Raw genomic sequence first — 22,305 nt, 5'->3', positions numbered from 1 at the left:
TGGGGGCTGGGTGCAGCGGCTCATGCCTGTAATCCCAGCACTTTGGAAGGCCAAGGTAGGCAGATCACTTGAGGACAGGAGTTGGAGACCAGCCTGGCCAACATGGCAAGACTCCCTCTCTACTAAAAAAAAAAAAAAAATTACAAAAATTAGCTGGTTATGGTTGTGGCATGCCTATAATCCCAGCTCCTCAGGAGGCTGACGCAGGAGAATCACTTGAACCCAGAAGGCTGGAGGTTGCAGTGAATGGAGATCACACCACCTGCACTCCCAGCCTGAGCAACAGAGCAAGACTACATCTCAAAAAAAAAAAAAACCTTTTCCCACTGCACTTAGAATTAAAATCCAGTCCAAACTCCTTTATCCTCCACCATAACTAGTATTTGTACCCCCACCACCCACCTCTTTCAACTTCTTCCACTAGCACTCCCTGAACCCCTAACCCAACTGTACCCACTAAGCTCCAGGCACACTGGTCCTCTTGCTCTTTCTCAAATACACCAAGAGATCTCCCACCTCAGGGCCTTTGCGCTTTCTGTTCCCTCTGCCTGGAATGTTTTCCTCCCAGGTCTTCAGGTGGCTGGCACCCTCTCATAAGCTTTAATGTCACCTCTTGACCTTAGCAATTTAAAATAGAATGCTAATGGTAGATCCCATTTCAGCAAAGATTTGAGGAAGTGAGGGGATGAGGGGGTGAGCCTTAGGGGTATCTGGGGAAAGAATATTTCAGGCAGATATAAGAGTCAGGGCAAAGGCTCTGTCTATTCCCAGTGTGTTTGAGGAACAGCAAAAAGGAAGTGTGGCTAGAAGGGGTGAGTGGAAAGAGGAAGAGCTCCAGGTAAGAAGGGGAAGGGGAAGGTGAAGGAGGAGAGAAAGTCACATGGAGCCTTGTAGGTGATGGAGTGAATTTTGTCATTTACTCTTAGAGGGTAAAAGACCTTTGAGCCCTAAATATAGCATATTCTGACTTACATTTTTCTCTTAATTTGAGATGGATTCTGGCTCTGTTGCCCAGGCTAGAGTGCAGTGGTGTGATCTCAGCTTACTGCAACCTCCACCTCTTGGGTTCAAGCAATTCTCCTGTCTCAGCCTCCTGGGTAGCTGGGATTACAGATACCCACCACCACATCTGGTGAATTTTTGTATTTTTAGTAGAGATGGGGTTTCACCATATTGGTCAGGCTGTTCTCAAACTCCTGACCTCGGGCAAAACTTCATCTTTACTCAAGAAAAAAATTACAAAAATTAGCTGGGCATGTGGCACATGCCTGTAACCCCAGCTAGGTAAGTCAGGGCCAGGTATGGTGGCTCATGCCTCGGCCTCTCAAAGTACTGGGATTACAGGCATAAGCCACCACACCAGGCCCTGACTTAATTTTAAAACAGACTTCTGTGTTGAGAACAGACTGTGGGAAAGTATGCTGGGTCAGAAGAGAAGACGGAGACCTGGTAGGAAGTTTCTAGAGCGATCTGGGGAGAGATGATGGTGGCTAGGATAAGGGTAGAGATAATGAGAAGAGATGGACCTTGGATGTACTTTGAAATGTACATCCACATCAGGGGATGTGGATATGAGCATAAGAGAAAAAGGCGAGGCAGTGATGACTCCAAAATTTCTGACCTGAGCTGTGTTCGCTCTGGGTGTAAGGTAGGCCCAGAGCTCCTGGCAGTACCATGTGGAGATGACATGCACAGGGTCAGGTGGGGACGCTAACAAGGAAGAGTCGGGGCCAAGAAAAGAAAGGTGAAGGCCAGGCATGATGGCTCACACCTGTAATCCCAGCCCTTTGGGAGGCTGAGGCAGGAGGATCACCTGAGGTCAGGAATTCGAGACCAGCCTGGCCAACATGGTGAAACCCCATTTCTACTAAAAATACAAAAAAAATTAGCCAGGCCTGGTGGCAGGTGCCTGTAATCCCAGCTACTCGGGAGGCTGAAGCAAAAGAATCGCTTGAACCCAAGAGGCGGAGGTTGCAGTGAGCTGAGATCATGCCACTGCACTCCAGCTTGGGCAACAAGAGCAAAACTCCATCTCAGAAAGAAAGAAAAAAAGGGGGGTGAGATGGGTTCCTGGTGTCACCATTTTAATAGCTGTCCCTAAAGAGCCACTGAACTTTTCATTGATGTGAACCAGTATAGGTACTTCCTGAGCACTGGGGAGATTAGCAAATATATTAGGCATAAGACAGCACTAAGAAATTACTGTTTTAAAGGAAAATATTTTTAGAGATACATACTGAAGACTTTAGAGGTGGAATATCATGCTGCCTATAATTTATGCTAAATTACTTTGGCATAAAATAATAAATGGAGTTAAAAATACATTCCCTTTGAGGCATCACTTCATTTGAGTCAGGTTTTTATCTCTTACACAACGAAAAGGGTTCTCACATGAGGGTCCTGTCCTCACTGAGACCACAAAATCCTTTTCAAAATTGAATTTCTAAATTTTCCTACTAGAGAGAAAGATACATGCTATATGCAGCAATGTGGGAGAGCAGAAATTGCTATTTGGTCCTTCCTAGCACAGAAAGTCTCCCAGCTGGAAGGAAACTCCAAAGAGAGGCTAGATTAGAAGCAAGGAGGGGGTGGACAGTGGGAGGCTGTTCTAGGTTATCCACGCGTAGAGACTAGTATAAAAGGAGAGTGACAAGAATCAAAACCACAGCTAGAGCCCCAAGCCAGACCTTGACATGTGGATGTTACCTGAAATGATGCTCTTGCCGTCCTTCATGAAGTCGATGCCGTGGCACGTCATGTTGGGCACGGTGATCCGCAGCAGCTCCCTGTTGGACGACGTGTGCCACACCCTGATGTCTTTCTTGGCACAGGTTGCAAATAGCTCAGCGGTGCCACTGCAAGGAAGCCATCAAGAGAAGGAGATGCAACCATCAAAGATGCAGTTTCCCAGACAGGTATTTGACACCAAAATGTGTTTCACAAGAATATAGGAAAGGGCCGGGCACGGTGGCTCACACCTGTAATCCCAGCACCTTGGGAGGCCGAGGCAGGCAGATCACCTGAGGTCAGGAGTTCGATACCAGACTGACCAACATAGTGAAACCCCGTCTCTACTAAAAATACAAAAATTAGCTGGGAGTGATGGTGTGCGCCTGTAGTCCTAGCTACTCAGGAGGCTGAGGCAGGAGAATCGCTTGAACCTGGGAGGCGGAGATTGCAGTGAGCCAAGATGGCACCACTGCACTCCAGCCTGGGGACAGAGCAAGACTCTTGTCTCTAAACAACAAAAACAAAACAAACAACAACAGCAAAAGAATATAAGGAAGGACGCCTCTTATCATCTGAAGGCTTGATGATTATCTGACAGACCATTTGCTACATCCTGTGTAAAATAGCATTTAATGCCTCAGATCATCTGTGGACCATCTTTTGTAGTCATTTCTCTTTAGGAAGGGTTGGGACAAAGTTGCTCAAAAAGAGTAAGTCAATTTAAAAATTCTTTCAAAGTCTTCGTAGACTAGAGGATAGTAAGTAACATTTCTCTTTTCTATAAAACCACTTTATTGAGACCGAATGTGGTGGCTCACACCTATAATCCCAGCACTTTGGGAGGCCACAGAGGGAGGATCACTTGAGACTAGGAGTTCAAGACCAGCCTGGGCAGCATAATGAGACCCTGCCTCCACAAAAAATAAAAATATATAAAAATTAGCTGGGCATGGTGATGCATGCCTGTGGTCCTACTTACTTGGGAGGCTGAAGAAGGAAGATCTCTTAAGCCCAGGGTTTGGAGACTACACTGAGCTATGATTGTGCCACTGCACTCCAGCCTCGATGACAGACTAAGACAAGAGAACTTGTCTTTAAAAACAAAACGAAGTAAGATAAAAACACTTTATTGAGGTATGACTGACAAACACAAAGCTGTACATATTTAATGTGTGTTACTTGACTTTGGAGATCAGTCGACACCTGTAACATTTCTTGAGATAAATACACCCTTGGAGTACTTGTATTAAAAGAGAATAAACAAACTCTTTCTTGTAAAGTAGACAATTTTTTTCTAAATTTTTATTTCTTTTTTTATTTTTGAGGTGGAGTCTCGCTCTGTGGCCCAGACTGGAGCGCAATGGTCTGAACTCGGCTCACTGCAACCTCTATCTCCAGTGTTCAAGTGATTCTCCTGCTTCAGCCTTCCAAGTAGCTGGGACTACAGGCATGCACCACCGCACCCAGCTTATTTTTTGTATTTTTAGTAGAGACAGGGTTTCACCATGTTGGCCGGACTAGTCTCAAACTCCTGACCTCAGGTGATCCCACCTTAGCCTCCCAAAGTGCTGAGATTACAGGCATGAGCTACCATGCCCAGCCAAGTAGACAATCTTATTAAAATTTTTAAAAAGAAAAAGACAGTGGTATCAGAATTCATGTTTGCAGATAACCCAAAACCCTTTTTTGGTCTGTCAGGCTAAAAAAAAAGGCAACCTGTAAATACAATGTAAATTACCAATATGTCAAAAGATTACAGATTATTCCAATTTCAATAAGAAGGAGTAATCCTTGGGTCCAATAAGAACCATTGGTTTATAAGTATAAATTTCCAGCTTGTTTCTGTGGAGACTGAAGCTAATTTTTAGATTTCGGTACATCTCAAGCGATGTCTACATTTTTTCATAAACACATTTCAAAAAAAAAAAAAAGTCCTTTTCTCTTATTTAAGACCTACTCCCAAAATTAAAAGAGAAAAATAAGTGGATCCCTTCCACACATTTAATGTTGGGGCTCAGTGTTAAGATCATGAGGATGGACTAGTTAGTTAGAAGGAGTAAGTGCTGGAATGAGACAGCAGATGTCATGGGGCTTCTTGCCAGACAGTCTTGATTAACATAAATCAAACCAAGTCAACATTAGAATGTGAATATTTATTTAAAATTAGAGATTTTTACATTAGATAATGCCTTCAGTGAATGAGCTCCTCCTCTGAGGGAAGTAAGCATTTAAACAGGTGTACTCATGAACCATTCTTGAAAATCAAATATCATGAAATGAATGCCACCTAAAGAACTTTCTAGGCCAGCCAAGGTGGTTCACACCTGTAATCCCAGCATTTTGGGAGGGCCAAGGTAAGCGGATCACCTGAGGTCAGAAGTTTGAGACCAGTCTGGCCAACATGGCAAAACCCTGTCTCTACTAAAAATATAAAAATTAGCTAGGCATGGTAGTGTGTGCCTGTAGTCCCAGCTACTTGGGAGGCTGAGGCAGGAGGATCACTTGAACCCAGGAGGCAGAGGTTGCATTGAGCCAAGATCATGCCATTTCACTCCAGGAACAAAACTCCATCTCAAAAAAGAAAGAAAGAGAGAGAGAGAGAGAGAAGAAGAAGAAGGGAGGGAGAGAGGGAGGGAGGGAGGGAGGGAGGGAGGGAGGGAGGGAGGAAGGAAGGAAGGAAAGAAAGAAAGAAAAGAAAGAGAAAGATCGAACCAACTTTCTTCGAAACTCTCTACCCTTGATGGCCTATCCACTTCCTTGACATTAAGCCTAGTTAAAAATGAACCATTCAAGTGGTAGACTGTTCTTAGTTTGGGGTCTAAGCAGTTAAGTTCTAGAAAGAACCCAATTGATTGGATCATGATGAGGTACCAGGCCCATGTGCTCTCTCCCACCTAAAATCTCATGAAATGAAGATATTTATAGATAGAGATATAACTATAGATGTACATAATTTCCCCCTTAACAGTACAAGAAAGCAGCAAGGAGTATCATCACATAAGCCAGAAACATTGAGGATACATAGAAATCAGCCAGATAAGACCTGTAGAGATAAACTGAGCTAAAAAGCATAAGCAGAGTACAACTTACAAGGCTGGAACACTGAACTGGTTACACAAATTTTCTCACAAATAACAATTAGAAAAACTGGATGAATTAACAATAATCACAAAAATCCTAATGACACTAAAAACCTCTCAAAGTAGATAGAAATCAAAAAGAGTTTGCTTTTCTAGAATGCCTCTGCAAAGGGTTAAGAATTGTTAGCATGTGGCTTTCTCACATGTGGGAGCCTCCAACTCCCACAGCTATGGTGGCTGTAGAAAAAGGTGGCAGAAGAATCACAGCCTTACCAGCTAACAATGCTAGAGAAAATGAGTTAAGGGCTAGATAATCAGTTGGAATTTAAAGGGGGAATATCCTAGTGGCAAGGGAACCACAAGAATAAGATGTAAATTCTGATTATAAACACTGCCCGAATCTCTGCTGAAAAGCTAAATTATACATGTATAGGGGAATACCAAGAGGAAGAACAAGTAGGCAGAGGCCAGGGAGGATTCTACTGTTGTTTTTTTTTTTAATTGATTTTTTTTTTAAGGATTCTACTTTTAAAGACAGCTACACAGGGTCAATCTGAGAGGTTTTTTGATTGTTTTTTGCTAGTCTGCTTTTTTAACTGAATATATTCCCCAACTGAGCTCAGCTTGGATGGCAGGAAGCTGAACCTTGCAGGCTTCAAGTGTCAGAGCTTTGGGTTAGCACAATATTTGGAAAATAGGGAGAAGTCACTAAAATAAAGAAAATCATGGAAAGATAAGCTTTATCTCTGCATAAATCCTTGGGTGACTACCAAATAATACAAGCCCACAAACCCACAGAATAACCTAAGGCCAGGCTAAAAAAGCAGCAGTGGGAAGTCATGAGAATATCAGCTAATGCATACTATGGGAAGGCAAAATTTGCAGTTTGAGTCCATGCCAACAATCCTCAGAGAACAGAGTTGCTATAGTGTATTCTATATAATACTGAGTTTTCAATGAAAAATTATCAAACATGAAAAGAAGTAGGAAAATGCAACTCAGAAAAAAGACAGTTAGAAGCAACAGACTCCAAGTAGACCCAGGTATTAGATTAGCAGACAAAAACTTTAAAGCAGCTATTTAAAAATGCATTCAAAATATTAAAGGAAACTATCATATCAATAAGTGAACAGATAGGTAATCTGAACAGAGAACTAAAAACTATATATGTGATATTATAATTACATACCTTAGAAATTATATATTTTTCTACAGGTAAGAAGTACAGTAACAAAAATAAATTTACTAGGTAGGCTCAATGACAAATTGGCAATGGTAAAAAATCTGTAAATTGGAAGGTAGATTTAATAGAGATTATATAATTTTAAAAAAGAGAAAGAAAAAAAGATTGAAGAAAAATGAACAGCCTAAAGGTCTGTGGGAAAATCTCAAATTACTAAACACAGATAATTTGAATCTCAGGAGAACAGAAATGAGAAAAGGTGAAAATTCTTAAGGAACAATGGCTGAAAAACCTCTCAATTTGGTGGAAAATATCAGCTTATAGATTCAAAAAGTTTAACAAACCTTAAGAAGGATAAACAAAAAGAGAAAAACAGATCACAGTCAAACCGATGAAAGACAAAAGCAAAGAAAAAAATCTTGAAAAGTAAACATAAAAATGACATATTACAAAGAGGAAAATAAGAATACAGAATGACTTCTCATTAGAAAGTCTTGAATGATGTATTCAAACTAATGAACAAATAGAAAACAATCAGGCAAGAATTCTATAACCAGTGAAACTTTCTTCACAAATAAAGGCTAAAGAAAGTTTCCAGATAAAAAAAAACTGAGATAATTCTTCACCAGAGGCTTATACTCTTAAAAAGATGTTAAATGAGCCAGGCAAAATGGCATGCACCTGTAGTCCCAGCTCTTCAGGAGGAAGGAGGATCACTTGAGACCAGGAGTGTAGGCTGCAGTGTGCCATGATCATGCCTGTGAATAGCCACTCCACTCCATCCTGGGTAACAGAGTGAAACCCTGTCTCAAAAAAAAAAAAAAAAAAAAAAAAGGCTGAACAAAGTTCTTTAGGTTGGAGGAAAAAGATAACAGATGGCAACTTAGCTATATAAGAAAGAATGAAGACCATCAGAAATAATCAAATATGTAAGTAAGCACAGAGACATTTAAAAATGTTTCTTCTCTTAATTTCTTGAAAATGTTTATGATTCTTTAAAGCAAAAATTATAATATTGCATTGATGGAGTTTATATAAAGATTTAATACAAAGATATGAAATATTACATTAAATGTAAATAAATTAAATATTCCAAATAAAAGTAGAGATTTTCAGAATGAATAGAAAAGTAAAAACCAAGTATATGATATTTCAAGAGATGTAGTTCTTATTTTATTTATTTGTTTGTTTGTTTGTTTGTTTTGAGATGGAGTTTCACTCTTGTTGCCCAAGCTGGAGTGCAATGGCGCAATCTGGCCCACTGTAACCTCCACCTCCCAGGTTCAAGTGATTCTCCTGCCTCAGCCTCCTGAGTAGCTGGGACTACAGGCACTCACCACCATGCCTGGCTAATTTTATATTTATAGTAGAGACAGGGTTTCACCACTTGGCTAGGCTGGTCTTGAACTCCTGACCTCAGGTGATCCACCCACCTTGGCATCCCAAAGTGCTGGGATTATAGGCATGAGCGTGCCCAGCGAGATGTTCTTTAAATATAAAGACACGTGGAAAAATAAAAGGGTTTAAAAAAATACATCATGCTAAGGGTAAGCCTAAGAAAGCTGTAATGAGTACATTAAAATTATACAAAAACAATTCAAATCAAAGAGAATTACTAGAGACAAAGAGGAACACTTTAATAAAAATGTCAATAGAGCAGAATAATATAACAAATAATTAACAATACCTAATAATAGAGCTTTAAGATATACAAAACAAAAACTGTGAGAAATAAAGGTGGAACTCTACATTCATTGCCTGAGACTTTAATATTTCTCTGAGTAACTGATAATACAAGTGGGCTAAAAATCAATAAGGAGATCTGTATGACACCAACTACACTAAAAGCTTCTACAAGCCAGAGAAATCAGGCAAGAAAAAGAAATAAAGGGCATTCAACTAAGAAAGGAGGAAGTCAAATAGTCTCTATTTGCAGACGACATGATTTTATATCTAGAAGACCCCATCATCTCAGCCCAAAATCTCCTGAAACTGTTAAGCAACTTCAGCAAAGTCTCAGGATACAAAATCAATGTGCAAAAATCACAAGCATTCCTATACACCAATAACAGACTTAAAGAGAGCCAAATCAAGAATGAACTGCCATTCACAATTGCTACAAAGAGAACAAAATACCTGGGAATAAAACTAACAAAGTATGTAAAGGACCTCTTCAAGGAGAACTACAAACCACTGCTCAACGAATAAGAGAGGACACAAACAGATGGAGAAACATTCCATGTTCATGGTTAGGAAGACTCAATATCATGAGATTGGCCATACTGCCCAAAGTAATTTACAGATTCAACACTATTCCCATAAAACTACCAATGACCTTCTTCACAGGAAAAAACCACCTTGAACTGCATATGGAACCAAAAAGGCCCACATAGCCAAGTCAATTCTAAGCAAAAAAAAACAAAGCGGGAGGCATCACACTACTGGACTTCAAACTATACTACAAGGCTACGGTAATCAAAACAGCATGGTACTGGTACCAAAAAAGAGATATAGACCAATGGAACAGAACAGAGGTCTTGGAGGCAACACCACACATCTACAAACATATGATCTTTGACAAACCTGACAAAAACAAGCAATGGGGAAAGGAGTCTCTGTTTAATAAATGGTGTTGAGAAAACTGGCCAGCCATGTGCAGAAAGCAGAAACCAGACCCCTTCCTGACACCTTACACCAAAATTAACTCCAGATGGATTAAAGACTTAAACATAAGACCTAACACCATAAAAACGCTAGATGAGAATCTAGGCAAAACCATTCAGGACATAGGCGTAGGCAAGGACTTCATGACAAAAACACCAAAAGCATTAGCAAGAAAAGCCAAAATAGACAAATGGGACCTAATCAAATTCCACAGCTTCTGCACAGCAAAAGAAAAAGTCGTTAGAGTGAATCAGCAACCAACAGCATGGGAAAAAAATTTTGCAATCTACCAATCTGACAAAGGGCTGGTATCCAGAATCTACAAACAACTAAAACAGATTTACAAGAAAAAAACAAACAAGCTCATTCAAAAGTGGGCAAAGGACATGAACAGACACATTACAAAAGAAGACATACATGAGGCCAACAAACATATGAAAAAATGCTCATCATCACTGGTCATTAGAGAAATGCAAATCAAAACTACATTGAGATACCACCTCATGCCAGTTGGAATGGCGATCATTAAAAAATCTGGAGACAACAGATGCTGGAGAGGATGTGGAGAAATAGGAACACTTTTACACTGTTGGTGGGAGTGTAAATTAGTTCAACCATTGTGGAAGACAGTGTCCTCAAGGACCTAGACATAGAAATTCCATTTGACCCAGCAATCCCATTACTGGGTATATATCCAAATGATTATACATCGTTCTACTATAAGAACACATGCACATGAATGTTCATTGCAGCACTGTTTACAATAGCAAATATATGGTCTAAAAAGAACAAAGATCTGGAACCAATCCAAATGCCCATCAATGATAGACTGGACAGGGAAAATGTGGCACATATACACCATGGAATATTATGCAGCCATCAAAAACGATGAGTTTGTGTCCTTTGTAGGGACATGGATGAACCTGGAAACCATCATTCTCAGCAAACTGACACAAGAACAGAAAATCAAACACCACATGTTCTCACTCATGGGTAGGTGTTGAACAATGAGAACACAGAGACACAGGGAGGGGAGCATCACACACTGGGGTCTGTAGGGGGGAATAGGGGAGGGACAGCAGGGGGTGGGGAGTTGGGGAGAGATCGCATGGGGAGAAATGCCAGATATAGGTGATGGGGAGGAAGGCAGTACATCACACTGCCATGTGTGTACCTATGCAACAATCTTGCATGTTCTTCACATGTACCCCAGAACCTAAAATGCAATAAAAAATATTTTTAACATTGGAAAATAAAAAAAGCTTCCACAGAGAAGAAAAAAGATCTCCAAAGTACGTATTGAAATATTCTATTTACATGAAGTTCAAAAGCAGGTAAAACTAATCTATGAGGCTAGAAGTTCAGGTAGTGATTATCTTTAAGTAGGAAGATGAGGGTAGTGATTGGAAGGGGTGTTTGGGGGACGATAAAAATGTTCTATCCAGGGTGGTAGTCATATAGGTGTGATAAGTCATTGAGGTGCTTAATTATGATTTATGTATTTTCCATATATGTTATACTTCAATAAAAACTCCATTAAAATTATTTAAAAAGTTTTTTTAATGCACCAAACTATTATTCAAGTCTGAGGGTAAAACAAATGTATTTTCAGATAAGCAGGGACAAGATTTTCTTTTTTTAATTTCTTCTTCTCCTTCTTTTTTTTTTTAAATAGAAACAGGGTCTCACTTTGTCACCCAGGCTGGTGTGCACTGGCGTGGTTGTAGCCTCAAATCTCCTCCCAGTTTAGCCTCCCAAGTTGCTGGAACTAGAGGCAGTGCCACCAACATGTCCAGTTTATTTATTTATTTTTGTAGAGATGGGGAGGGAGTGTCTCATCATCTTGCCAAGGCTAGTCTCAAACTTCTGGGCTTAAGCTATCCTCCCACATCAGTCTCCAAAAGTACTGTGATTACAGGCATGAGCCACTGCACCTGGATGACCAACTTTTCTATACATAGATTGTTTCTGAAAGAATTTCAAAAAACAAACAAACAAACAAACAAAAATCCAAAAGGATTGATATGTTTTTAAAAAAAGAATGTAAAAAGCAAAGATCTATAATTCCAAATAATTTCAACATGGGACATGGTGGAAGAAAGGTGAAAATAAAAATATGCTGAAACTCTTGCCTTTTTGACAGATAGGATATAAATGTTGGTTAATTGTAGCCTTTGATGAAAAAATATATAAATATGTATATTAACAATTTAGAGGTTGACTGTAGTGGCTCATGCCTATGATCTGAGAAGCCTGTGCTCTGGGAGGCTGAGATAGGAGGATTGCTTGAGGATGGCAGTTGGAAACTGGCTTGGGCAACATAGTGAAACAGTTTCTACAAAAAAAAAAAAAATTAAATTAGCTGGGCATGGTGGTACATGCTGGCAGTCCCACCTACTCCAGAGGTTTAAGGCAGGATGATTGCTTAACCCCAGGAGTTTAAGTTTGCTGTGAGCTATGATTGCACCACTGTACTTTAGCCCAGGGGACAGAGCAAGACCTTATCTCCAGAAAAAAATTCAAGGGTAACCACTAAATGAATACAGATAAAGTAGATAGTTTCCAAGTGGTATGCAGCAAAGGTTAAAATGGAACCAAATAAAACATGACGACTACAACAAAAGACAAGAAAAGAAAAAAGTAAACATCTTAAATAATAATTTAAGATAATTACAAAATAATGCTTTGGTATATAAAGTAACAGCAGCCAAAAACAAAGAACATTAACACAACTAAATTAGCAAGGAAAGGAAGAATGCAGGACCATGTATTTATTCTATATTCTTCCTCTTAGCTCGGAGCATCTCCACAACTCAGCAGCCTCAAGTCTTCTTAAACCTCCTTTTAGAAAATGACCCTTACTTATTAAAAGGTGAAGTCCTATGTTGACTGCAGGATTTCTTTACTTATTAGGAATTTAATAAACCCTTTCTAACTGTGCTAATATTTTATTAAAATTGTGACTGGTTTACGAAATTGCATTAGTTTTAAGCGGTTTGGCCTAACCCCAGTGATTCTCAGCTAGGGGTAATTTTGCCACCAGGGGAAGTTTGGCAATATCTAGGGATGTTTTTTTGGCTGTAATAATTGCAGGGACGGAGCCGCTAATGGCATCTGATGGGTAGAGGCCAGGGATGCTGACAAACATCCTTTAACGTACAGAATATCATCCACAATATCAAGTTATCTAATTCAAAATGTCAACAGTGCTGAGGTTGAGAAATCCTGGCCTAATTCAATTTTTCCCAGGAGCCTTTTTTTTTTTTTTTTTTTTTTTGTATATGAACTTTAGGTTTTCCAATGAAAATTTATTACATTATAGCAAACATATCTAATTAGTGAATGTTATTTTAAAGGAATGAAGACGTGGTGATCTTAATATCAGACTAAGTAAAATTAGTGCCAAGAGAAATATTTTGAGAGGCTGGGTGTGGTGGGTCACGCCTGTAATCCCAGCACTTTGGGAGGCTGAAGTGGGTAGATCATAAGTTCAGGAGCTCAAGACCAGCCTGGCCAGTATGGTGAAACCCCATCTCTACTAAAAATTCAAAAATTAGCTGGGTGTGGTGGCACATGCCTGTAGTTCCAGTTACTCAGGTGGCTGAGGAAGGAAAATCACTTGAGCCTGGGAGGCGAAGGTTGCAGTGAGCTGAGACTGCACCACTGCACTCCAGCCAGCCTGGGTGACAGAGTGAGACTCCATATCAAAAAAAAAAAAAAAGACCCAGAAAATATCTTAAGTCAAAAATGCATTTAAGACACCTAACCTACTGAACATCCTAACTTAGCCCAGCCTACCTGAAATATACCCAGAACACTTACATTTGCCTATAGCTGGGCAAAATCATCTAACACAAAGCCTATTTTATAATAGTGTTGAATATCTTATATAATTTATTGAATACCATACTGAAAGGGAAAAACAAAATAGTCATATGGGTACTTGAAGTATAGTTTCTATTATAAAAGAATGCATTTTTCTTTTATACCATCATAAAATTAAAAATTATAAGTCAGGGACTGTCTGTACTAAGCTTTTTCCAGTTGGCACTAGGAAAACAGAAAAGTTTTGTCAGGTACTTATTGTTTCCATGAGGGAAAAGTCAATATTCTAAAGAACTCAAATTTGAATTGGAAAACTAATGTAATTGCATGGTGAAGACAATGGGAGATCTATGAAAATAATTCATTACAGTAGAAAAATTTAAGGAGAAAATTCATAACTATGTTAATAGATACTGAAATGCATTAATAAAATCAAATGCCCCTGCAAACTGCGTCAAACCTCCACGTTCTTATTTTCCTCTTCTACTCACAATGGAAAGACAATATCCTCAACAGCATCGAAGTGACAAGTCGCTATGAGAGTCTCTTTGAAATCAGTGAAGTTGACACGATAAATGTGTGATTCTTCTGTTCCTACAAAAAACTGGTGTCCTTCTCCTCGAAGCGTGATAGAAGTGATGCCACCTTGCAACTGAATCTTCCTTTAGTGAGAAGCAAAAAGGTAAAGTAGATTCACTCAACCAGGAAGTATTTACGAATCACCTGAAGCACGGCAGAGGATATAAACTGGGCATGTAATTTTGGACCTACCCTCACAGAAGTGACACAGTTGAAAAGGCAGGAGTTACTCACAAGTTTGTGTACCCATGATCAGCTGAGAGACAGGTCAGCATAGGTTAAAGCAATCAGGGAAGATTCTTCAGTGAGATAACATTCTGACATGGGCTGTGCAACACAGGCAGGATTTGGGTGGAGGGAACAGTCCAGGAGTGCATATGGGTACAAAGGAACATAACAACTAACTCCGTTATTCATTCCACTTCTGAAAGATAATCCAAAAGTCAGGGGGGAAATGCTTTATGTCAAAGGATGCTATGAAAACCTTATCTAAATGAGAAAAATGTTGGAAACAACCTAAATACACTATTGGAATGGAATAAATGATCTATGGAACATCAGCTTCATAGAATATTTGCCTAAAAAAAGTTTAAAAGATTATGTTCTGCTTCATTTAGTCTCTATGACTAAATAACTATTGACTGGTTGGCTGTTATGTCAATTCAATATACATAAGCAGATAGATCATTATACACACTTGAACACAGAGAGCCTCAAAGGAGGGATTTCAGACCCAAAACTCAAACAAATCATTGTGTACTAATTCCCTCCTGGGATTACTTTCGGTGTCTTTTTCACCTTTTCTTTCATACTGATTCTGTTGTTGCATTTTCTTAGCACTTTCTTGGGCAATTTGACATAATAAAAAGATTATACTATAATATGGAAAATGTTTATGATGCTTACCTGAAGTAAAAAATTAGAATAAAAAGTTTTATTTATAAGTAAAATCATTTCAAACTTGTGCAGTGGCTCATGCTTATAATCCCAGCACTTTGGGAGGCCTAGGCAAGGAGGACCATGTGAAGCCAGGAGTTTGAGACTAGCCTGGGTAACATGGCAAAACCCTGTCTCTAAAAATAAAAAAAAAAATAAATTAGCCAGGTTTGGTGGTGCGCACCTGTAGTCCCAGCTACTTGGGAGTCTGAGGAAGAAGGGTCACTTAAGCCTAGGAATTGGAGGCTACAGTGAGCTACAATCCCATCACTGCCCTCCGTCCTGGGCAGCAGAGTGAGACTCTGTCTCAAAAAAAGGGGAAAAAAATGAAGGAAGGGAGGGAAGGAAGGGAGAGAGGGGAATGAAAGAAAGAAAAAAGGAAAGAAAGAGAGAGAAAGGGAAGGAGGGAGAGAGAGAAGGAAGGAAGGGAGGGGAAAGAAAGAAAGGAAAGAAAGAAAGAAAAAGGAAGGAAGGAAGGAAGGAAGGAAGGAAGGAAGGAAGGAAGGAAGGAAGGAAGGAAGGAAGGAAGGAAGCAAAGACAGGGGTTGTCTTTGCCAGAATTTTTAGGAGTTGGTTTCTCCTCTTCTACATTTCAGATTTCTTCCTCTTCCCTGTATAAATCTAAAAAGAAAGCAACCAGGTTCAGTGGCTCATGCCTGTAATCCCAACACTTTGGGAGGCTGAGGAGGGTGGATCACCTGAAGTCGGGAGTTCAAGACCAGCCTGACCAACATGCAGAAACCTCGTCTCTACTAAAAATACAAAATTAGATGGGCATGGTGGCCCACACCTGTAATCTCAGCTACTCGGGAGGCTGAGGCAGAAGTGCTTAAACCCAGGAGGTGGAGACTGCAGTGAGCCAAGGTTGCGCCATTGTACTCCAGGCTGGGCAACAAGAAAAAACTCTGTCTCAAAAAAAAAAAAAAAAAAAAAAAAAAAGGCATATAAATGAATGAGGCCCTAGGAATACAACCTCTCTCTGTAACTAATTTAGTTTGGACAATAAAGAATTCAATGCCGGTTCTTGTGCAGGGAGCCAGCATGGGAAATGCAGCATTTTCAAGGTTGGTTTGTTGGTGGGACACAGAACAGTTAATGAAGAAAGGAAGACAAGTCAAATCCCAGTCCCTGCACTAACTAGAGGTCTGTGACTCTGGACAAGTTGCCAGAAACCTCTGGCCTCAGTTTACTCAACCACAGAATAATTCCTCCTTTACAGGGTTGCACTGAAGGTAAGATACACTAACCCACAGATGACAACCAAGAAATACTGGCTATTGGCATCTGGAACCTTCAGAACACAAAGCGAAGTCTAGGGATAAAAGGGGAAGGAAGGAGCTTGGCACTGGAGCCCTTTTGATCATATGTCTTCCCTTGCTAGTCCCCATGACTTCTCACGGGAGCTGCATGTTATTTATGAATAAAACTTTGTATGAGAATACAAAGTTTTTTGTTTATTTTGCATATTATTTGTTGCCTTTGTATGAGAATACAAAGCTTTTTGTTCATTTTGTTTATTATTTATTGCCTTTGTATTAGAATACAAAGTTTTATTTATAAGTAAAGTCATTTCGAAGCTTGTGTAGTGGCTCATGCCTGTAATCCCAGCACTTTGGGAGGCCTAGGCAAGGAGGACCACGTGAAGTGGAATCTACAAAAAGCCCAGGAGGTGGAAATCACCACTTCGAAGTCTGCACTGTCACAAGTGTAATTTGGGAAATGAGGATAGCACAAACCTTGCAATAATTGCTTTGAGTTTATTTTCATCATAATGGGAACATATGCACATTAAAAAAAAAAAAAACAAAGGGGATCACTTCTCGGCCTTTTGGCTAAGATCAAGTGTAGAAAAAATGAAGGGTTACAAAATTAGTGGTTTAATTGACTATATTCACTTCATACATCCAAACACAATCCAACATAGCCTTTGTTTTTACTTGATTTTATTTCTTACAGCTTGTGTTATTGATAATACTTGGATGTTATTTCTTTCCTCTCCTAATTTTTGCTATCTTAAGGTTAAGTTTCTCATCATTTCTCTTCCCCACCTCATCTGTATTAGGTAGGACTCAGGTTTGGTTGTAAATTAAGAGAGGAGTTTCTCTCTCTCTCTCTCTCTCTCTCTCTCTCTCTCTCTCTCTCTCTCTCTCTCTCTCTCTCTTCAGAAATCAGATTCCAGGTTTTATAAGTGTCTATTCCATGAGGTTGTCCAGGCACCCGGCTCCTGATGAAACGCTGCTCCCAGCATTCTCTGGGGTTGTGGCTTCCAAACTTGAGCATGTATAATAACCTAGAAGGCTTCCAATGTCATTCTAAAGTCTCCTCCCTCCCTCATTCTCCTTCATACAGGCATGAAACTGGTTCAAAACATTCTCAATAAGCCCCATCTTGACCAGTGAACTTAAAATGGCAACGCATACACTGCTTTTGTTGCTGTTGTTGTTAATTGAGACAAGGTCTTGCTCTGTCGCCCAGGCTGAGTGCAGTGATGCGATCATGGCTCACTGCAGCCTCAACCTTGAGATTGATTGATCAACTTCAATCAATCCTCCGGCTTCAGCCTCCTGAGTAGCTGGGACTAGAGGTGTGTGCCACCATATCTGACTAATTTTTGTATTTTTCATAGAGATGAGGTTTCACTGTGTTGCCCAGGCTGGTCTGGAACTTCTGGGATCAAGCAATCCACTTGCCTCAGCCTCCTAAAGTGCTGAGATTACAGGCGTGAGCCACTGCACCTGGACTCCCTGTTTATATTTTTTAATATTTAATTTTTATTTTTATTGATTGATTTTTTTGAAATGAAGTCTCACTCTGTCTCCCAGGCTGGAGTGCAGCAGCGGGATCACAGCTCACTGCAACCTCTGCCTCCCGAGTTCAAGCAATTCTCCTGCCTTAGCCTCCTGAGTGGCTGGGATCACAGGCATACACCAACACGCCCAGCTAATTTTTGTATTTTTAGTAGAGACAGGGTTTCACCACGTTGGCCAGGCTGGTCTTGAACTCCTGACCTCAGGCGATCAGCTGACCTCCGCCTCCTAAAGTGCTAGGATTACAGGCATGAGCCACCATGCCCTGGTCTCCCTGCTTCTATTCAGACAGTAATCCCCTTACTCTCCATCCAACTTCATTTTTCTGCATTGTACTTTTCACCATCTAATACTAGGTACTTTCCTTGTTTATTTTGTTTATTATTTATTGTCTTTTCCTTTCTGCTAGAATGTAAGCTCCATGAGGGCAGGGATTTTTTTTTTCATCTTTTTGTTTTATTCACTGAGATATCCTAAGCACCTAGAATGGTGCCTGGTACATTGTGAATGTTCAACACAGATTTCTTTAAATGAAGACAGCTGATGCTCATTTCTATAATGTGTGTGCAACTACCCCCAGCTTCCTGGGAGGTAGCAGAGACCATACAAAGCACATGTGGGGTACCTGGCTTTTGTTGAAGCCCACCCCTCTATGAACTGTCTTCCCTGATCCCTGGACTACTTTGGTTTGATTCAATATAAGCTTCTGTTTTTTCATTGGCAAAGTAGCCACTATTGATTGTGATTCCAACTACTCATTCTAACAGCAAGATAAAATTTTTTAACCAAATATCACTTTGCCAATATCATCGAGTTGCTGGCTTTAACCAAACCCCCCCTTAGTGGATCTCTACTACCCATCCCCACTCCATGAGGCCCATAACTTACTTGATGGGTTTGTAGCTAGGGCTTTTACAGAAGACCAGCAGTCCAGCTCCAGAGCCCACCAACAAACCCCCCATCTTCAGGCACCTGATAGTTGACACTCCCTAGGGGGAGAAACAGTGTTAAGGAAAAGGCACCAAAATCTCACAAATCACCCCTAAAGAACTTACTCATGTAACCAAATACACCTGTTCCTCAAAAACCTATGGAAATAAACAAATTTTAAATGTTAATTTAAAAAAAGAAAAAGGGGGGGACTCAAGATGGCGCTGTGAGAACAACCCAGGATTGGAGCCCGCGTTGAATTCACAAACGGTGAGTCAGTGCTGCATTTCCAGACTGATCTTTGTTGCCCACAGAACGGGGAAACTCCCAAGTATAAAAAGACACGGGACGCCAGGCAGTAGGTCTGCCTGGCGAAGCCGGCAGCCGGGGCGGCGGCGGCCGGCCCTACCCAGCAATCCCCACAGGGCGCGCTTGTCCGGGTGCCTTGTTGAACCGGCAACCTGAGACTTGAGAGGGCTGGACTTGAGACTGAACGAGACTTGCACAGTAGCCCAGCCCAGGGGATTGCAGGGACAGATCGGTTGGGATACCCAGTGGGACGAACAAAACCGCGATTTCAAACTATCCCGGGCAGACGGTCCGAGACGCTCTGTGGGGGAGGGGCGTCCACCACTACGGAGGCAACCTACCACAACTGATATAAACGCCCACTGCTGAGGCAGCCAGCCGTTGCCGAGGCAACCCGCCCCAACTGAGATACACGCCCACTGCTGACGCAGCCAGCCGTTGCCGAGGCAACCCGTCCCTACTGAGATACACGCCCACTGCTGACGCAGCCTGCCGTTGCTGAGGCAACACGCTACAACGAAGAGACTCCGCCGCAGGGCGTGGCGGAGACCACAGCAGAGCCGGCAGGAACAGCGCGAATCACACAACAGCAGGGCGGAGCCTCGGCAGCCAAACAGGGGCCAGTCTGCCTTTGAGCTGGGCAGGACACCTGATCGGACATCCAAAAATAAAGCCCAAACCCCTCAACACAGAGCATTTGAGAAAAAAAAAAGGGTTGTTTAATGAGCTGTGTTGCAGCAGAATCAAACATAGCAGCCTAACAGCCCTGAATGAACAACAGAGTGCACAGCTCAGCAATTAAACTCCTATAAAGTACAAATGTCTCCTCAAGCAGCTCCCTGACCCCTATATATCCAAAAGACTGTCATTAGGCAGGCATCATCCTGGGACAAAGAGAGCAGAAAAAGAAACTGGTAGCATCCCTCGCTGTGCCACGGCTACTAGAGGTGCACCCCAGACAAGCAGGGTCTGGAGCGGACCTCAACAGTCGTACAGCGAAGGGGCTAGACTGGTAGAAGGAAAACCAAGCAACAGAAATACTTCATCATCAACATTCTGGGTGTCCACTCAGAGACCCAAACGAAAAGTCAGCAACTACGCAGACGACCAGCGGACAAATCCACAAAGATGGGAAGAAACCAGCGCAAAAAGGAGGAAAACACCCGAAACCAGAACACATCGCCTCCTAGAAAGGACCAAAACTCCTCACCAGCAAGGGAACAAAGCTGGACGGAGAATGACTGTGATGAAATGACGGAATTAGACTTCAGAAGATGGATAATGAGAAACTTTTGTGAGCTAAAAGATCATGTATTAAATCAATGCAAAGAAACTAAGAACCTTGAAAAAAGATTTGAAAAAAGATTCGAGGAAATGATAACAAGAATGGATACCTTAGAGAGGAATATGAATGAATTAAAGGAGCTGAAAAACACAATACGAGAACTTCGCGAAGCAAATGCAAGTTTCAATAGCCGAATTGACCAAGCAGAAGAAAGAATATCTGAAGTCGAAGACCAACTCAATGAAATAAAACGAGAAACCAAGATCAGAGAAAAAAGCGCAAAAAGGAATGAACAAAGTCTCCAAGAAATGTGGGACTATGTGAAAAGACCTAACCTACGTTTGATAGGTGTACCAGAAGGGGATGAAGAGAATGAATCCAAGCTGGAAAATACTCTTCAGGACATCATCCAGGAAAATTTCCCCCACCTAGCAAGACAAGCCAACACTCAATTGCAGGAAATACAGAGAACACCACAAAGATATTCCGCAAGAAGAGCAACCCCAAGGCACATAATCGTCAGATTCAACAGGGTTGAAATAAAGGAGAGAATACTAAGGGCAGCCAGAGAGAAAGGTCGGGTCACCCACAAAGGGAAGCCCATCAGACTCACAGCAGATCTCTCGGCAGAAACACTACAAGCCAGAAGAGAGTGGGGGCCAATATTCAACATTCTTAAAGAAAAGAACTTTCAACCCAGAATTTCATATCCAGCCAAACTGAGCTTCAGAAGTGAAGGAAGAATAAAATCCTTTGCGAACAAGCAAGTACTCAGAGATTTTGTCACCACCAGGCCTGCTTTACAAGAGCTCCTAAAAGAGGCACTACACATAGAAAGGATCAATCAGTACCAGCCATTCCAAAATCACACCGAATGCTAAAGAGCTTCAACATAATGAAGAATCTACAACAACTAACAGGCAAAACAGCCACTTAGAATCAAAATGGCAGTATCAAATTCACACATAACAATATTAACCCTAAATGTAAATGGACTAAATGCACCAATCAAAAGACACAGACTGGCAAATTGGATAAAAATCCAAAACCCATCAGTGTGCTGTATCCAGGAAACCCATCTCACATGCAAGGATACACAAAGGCTCAAAATAAAGGGATGGAGGAAGATTTACCAAGCTAATGGAAAGCAAAAAAAAGCAGGAGTTGCAATTCTCATCTCTGATAAAATAGACTTTAAAGCAACAAAGATCAAAAGAGACAAAGAAGGCCATTACATAATGGTAAAAGGATCGATACAACAAGAAGAGCTAACGATCCTAAACATATATGGACCCAACACAGGAGCACCCAGATACATAAGGCAAGTTCTTAATGACTTACAGAAGGACTTAGACTCCCACACAATAATAGTGGGAGACTTTAACACTCCACTGTCAATACTAGACAGATCAACCAGACAGAAAATCAACAAGGATACCCAGGGCTTGAACTCAGACCTGGAGCAAGCAAACCTGGTGGACATTTACAGAACTCTCCACCCCAAATCCACAGAATACACATTCTTCTCAGCACCACATCACACCTACTCTAAAATTGACCACATAATTGGAAGTAAAGCACTGCTCAACAAATGCAAAACAACTGAAATCATAACAAACAGCCTCTCAGACCATAGTGCAATCAAGTTAGAACTCAGAATTCAGAAACCGACCCAGAACCGCACAGCTTCATGGAAACTGAACAACTGGCTCTTGAATGTTGACTGGGTAAACAACGAAATGAAGGCAGAAATAAAGAAGTTCTTCGAAACCAATGAGAATGAAGACACAACATGCCAGAACCTCTGGGACACATTTAAAGCAGTCTCTAGAGGAAAGTATATAGCAATAAGTGCCCATATGAGGAGAATGGAGAGATCCAAAATTGACACCCTATCGTCAAAATTGAAAGAGCTAGAGGAGCAAGATCAACAAAACTCAAAACCCAGCAGAAGACAAGAAATTACTAAGATCAGAG

The 22,305-nt window shown here is 41.0% G+C and overlaps 1 protein-coding gene across 4 annotated transcripts in view; it reads right to left on the bottom strand.

The window, feature by feature from the left end:
- Positions 1 to 22,305, bottom strand: part of CFAP52 (cilia and flagella associated protein 52) — a 69,007-nt gene that overhangs the window by 15,570 nt on the left and 31,132 nt on the right. For 3 of the 4 annotated variants that reach the window (XM_002747916.6, XM_054255845.2, XM_008996527.5), the window contains 3 exons: positions 18,693 to 18,793; positions 13,974 to 14,144; positions 2,707 to 2,855 (listed from right to left, as the gene is read on the bottom strand). In XM_002747916.6, coding sequence (XP_002747962.2) covers positions 2,707 to 2,855; positions 13,974 to 14,144; positions 18,693 to 18,793 — 421 coding nt within the window. The remainder of the gene's footprint in view (positions 1 to 2,706; positions 2,856 to 13,973; positions 14,145 to 18,692; positions 18,794 to 22,305) is intronic. The other variant, XM_008996526.5, reaches the window with a different exon arrangement.

This window comes from Callithrix jacchus, chromosome 5 (genome assembly GCF_049354715.1).
Source record: "Callithrix jacchus isolate 240 chromosome 5, calJac240_pri, whole genome shotgun sequence".
Taxonomy (NCBI): domain Eukaryota; kingdom Metazoa; phylum Chordata; class Mammalia; order Primates; family Cebidae; genus Callithrix; species Callithrix jacchus.
This window is presented reverse-complemented; position numbering and strand designations above follow the sequence as displayed.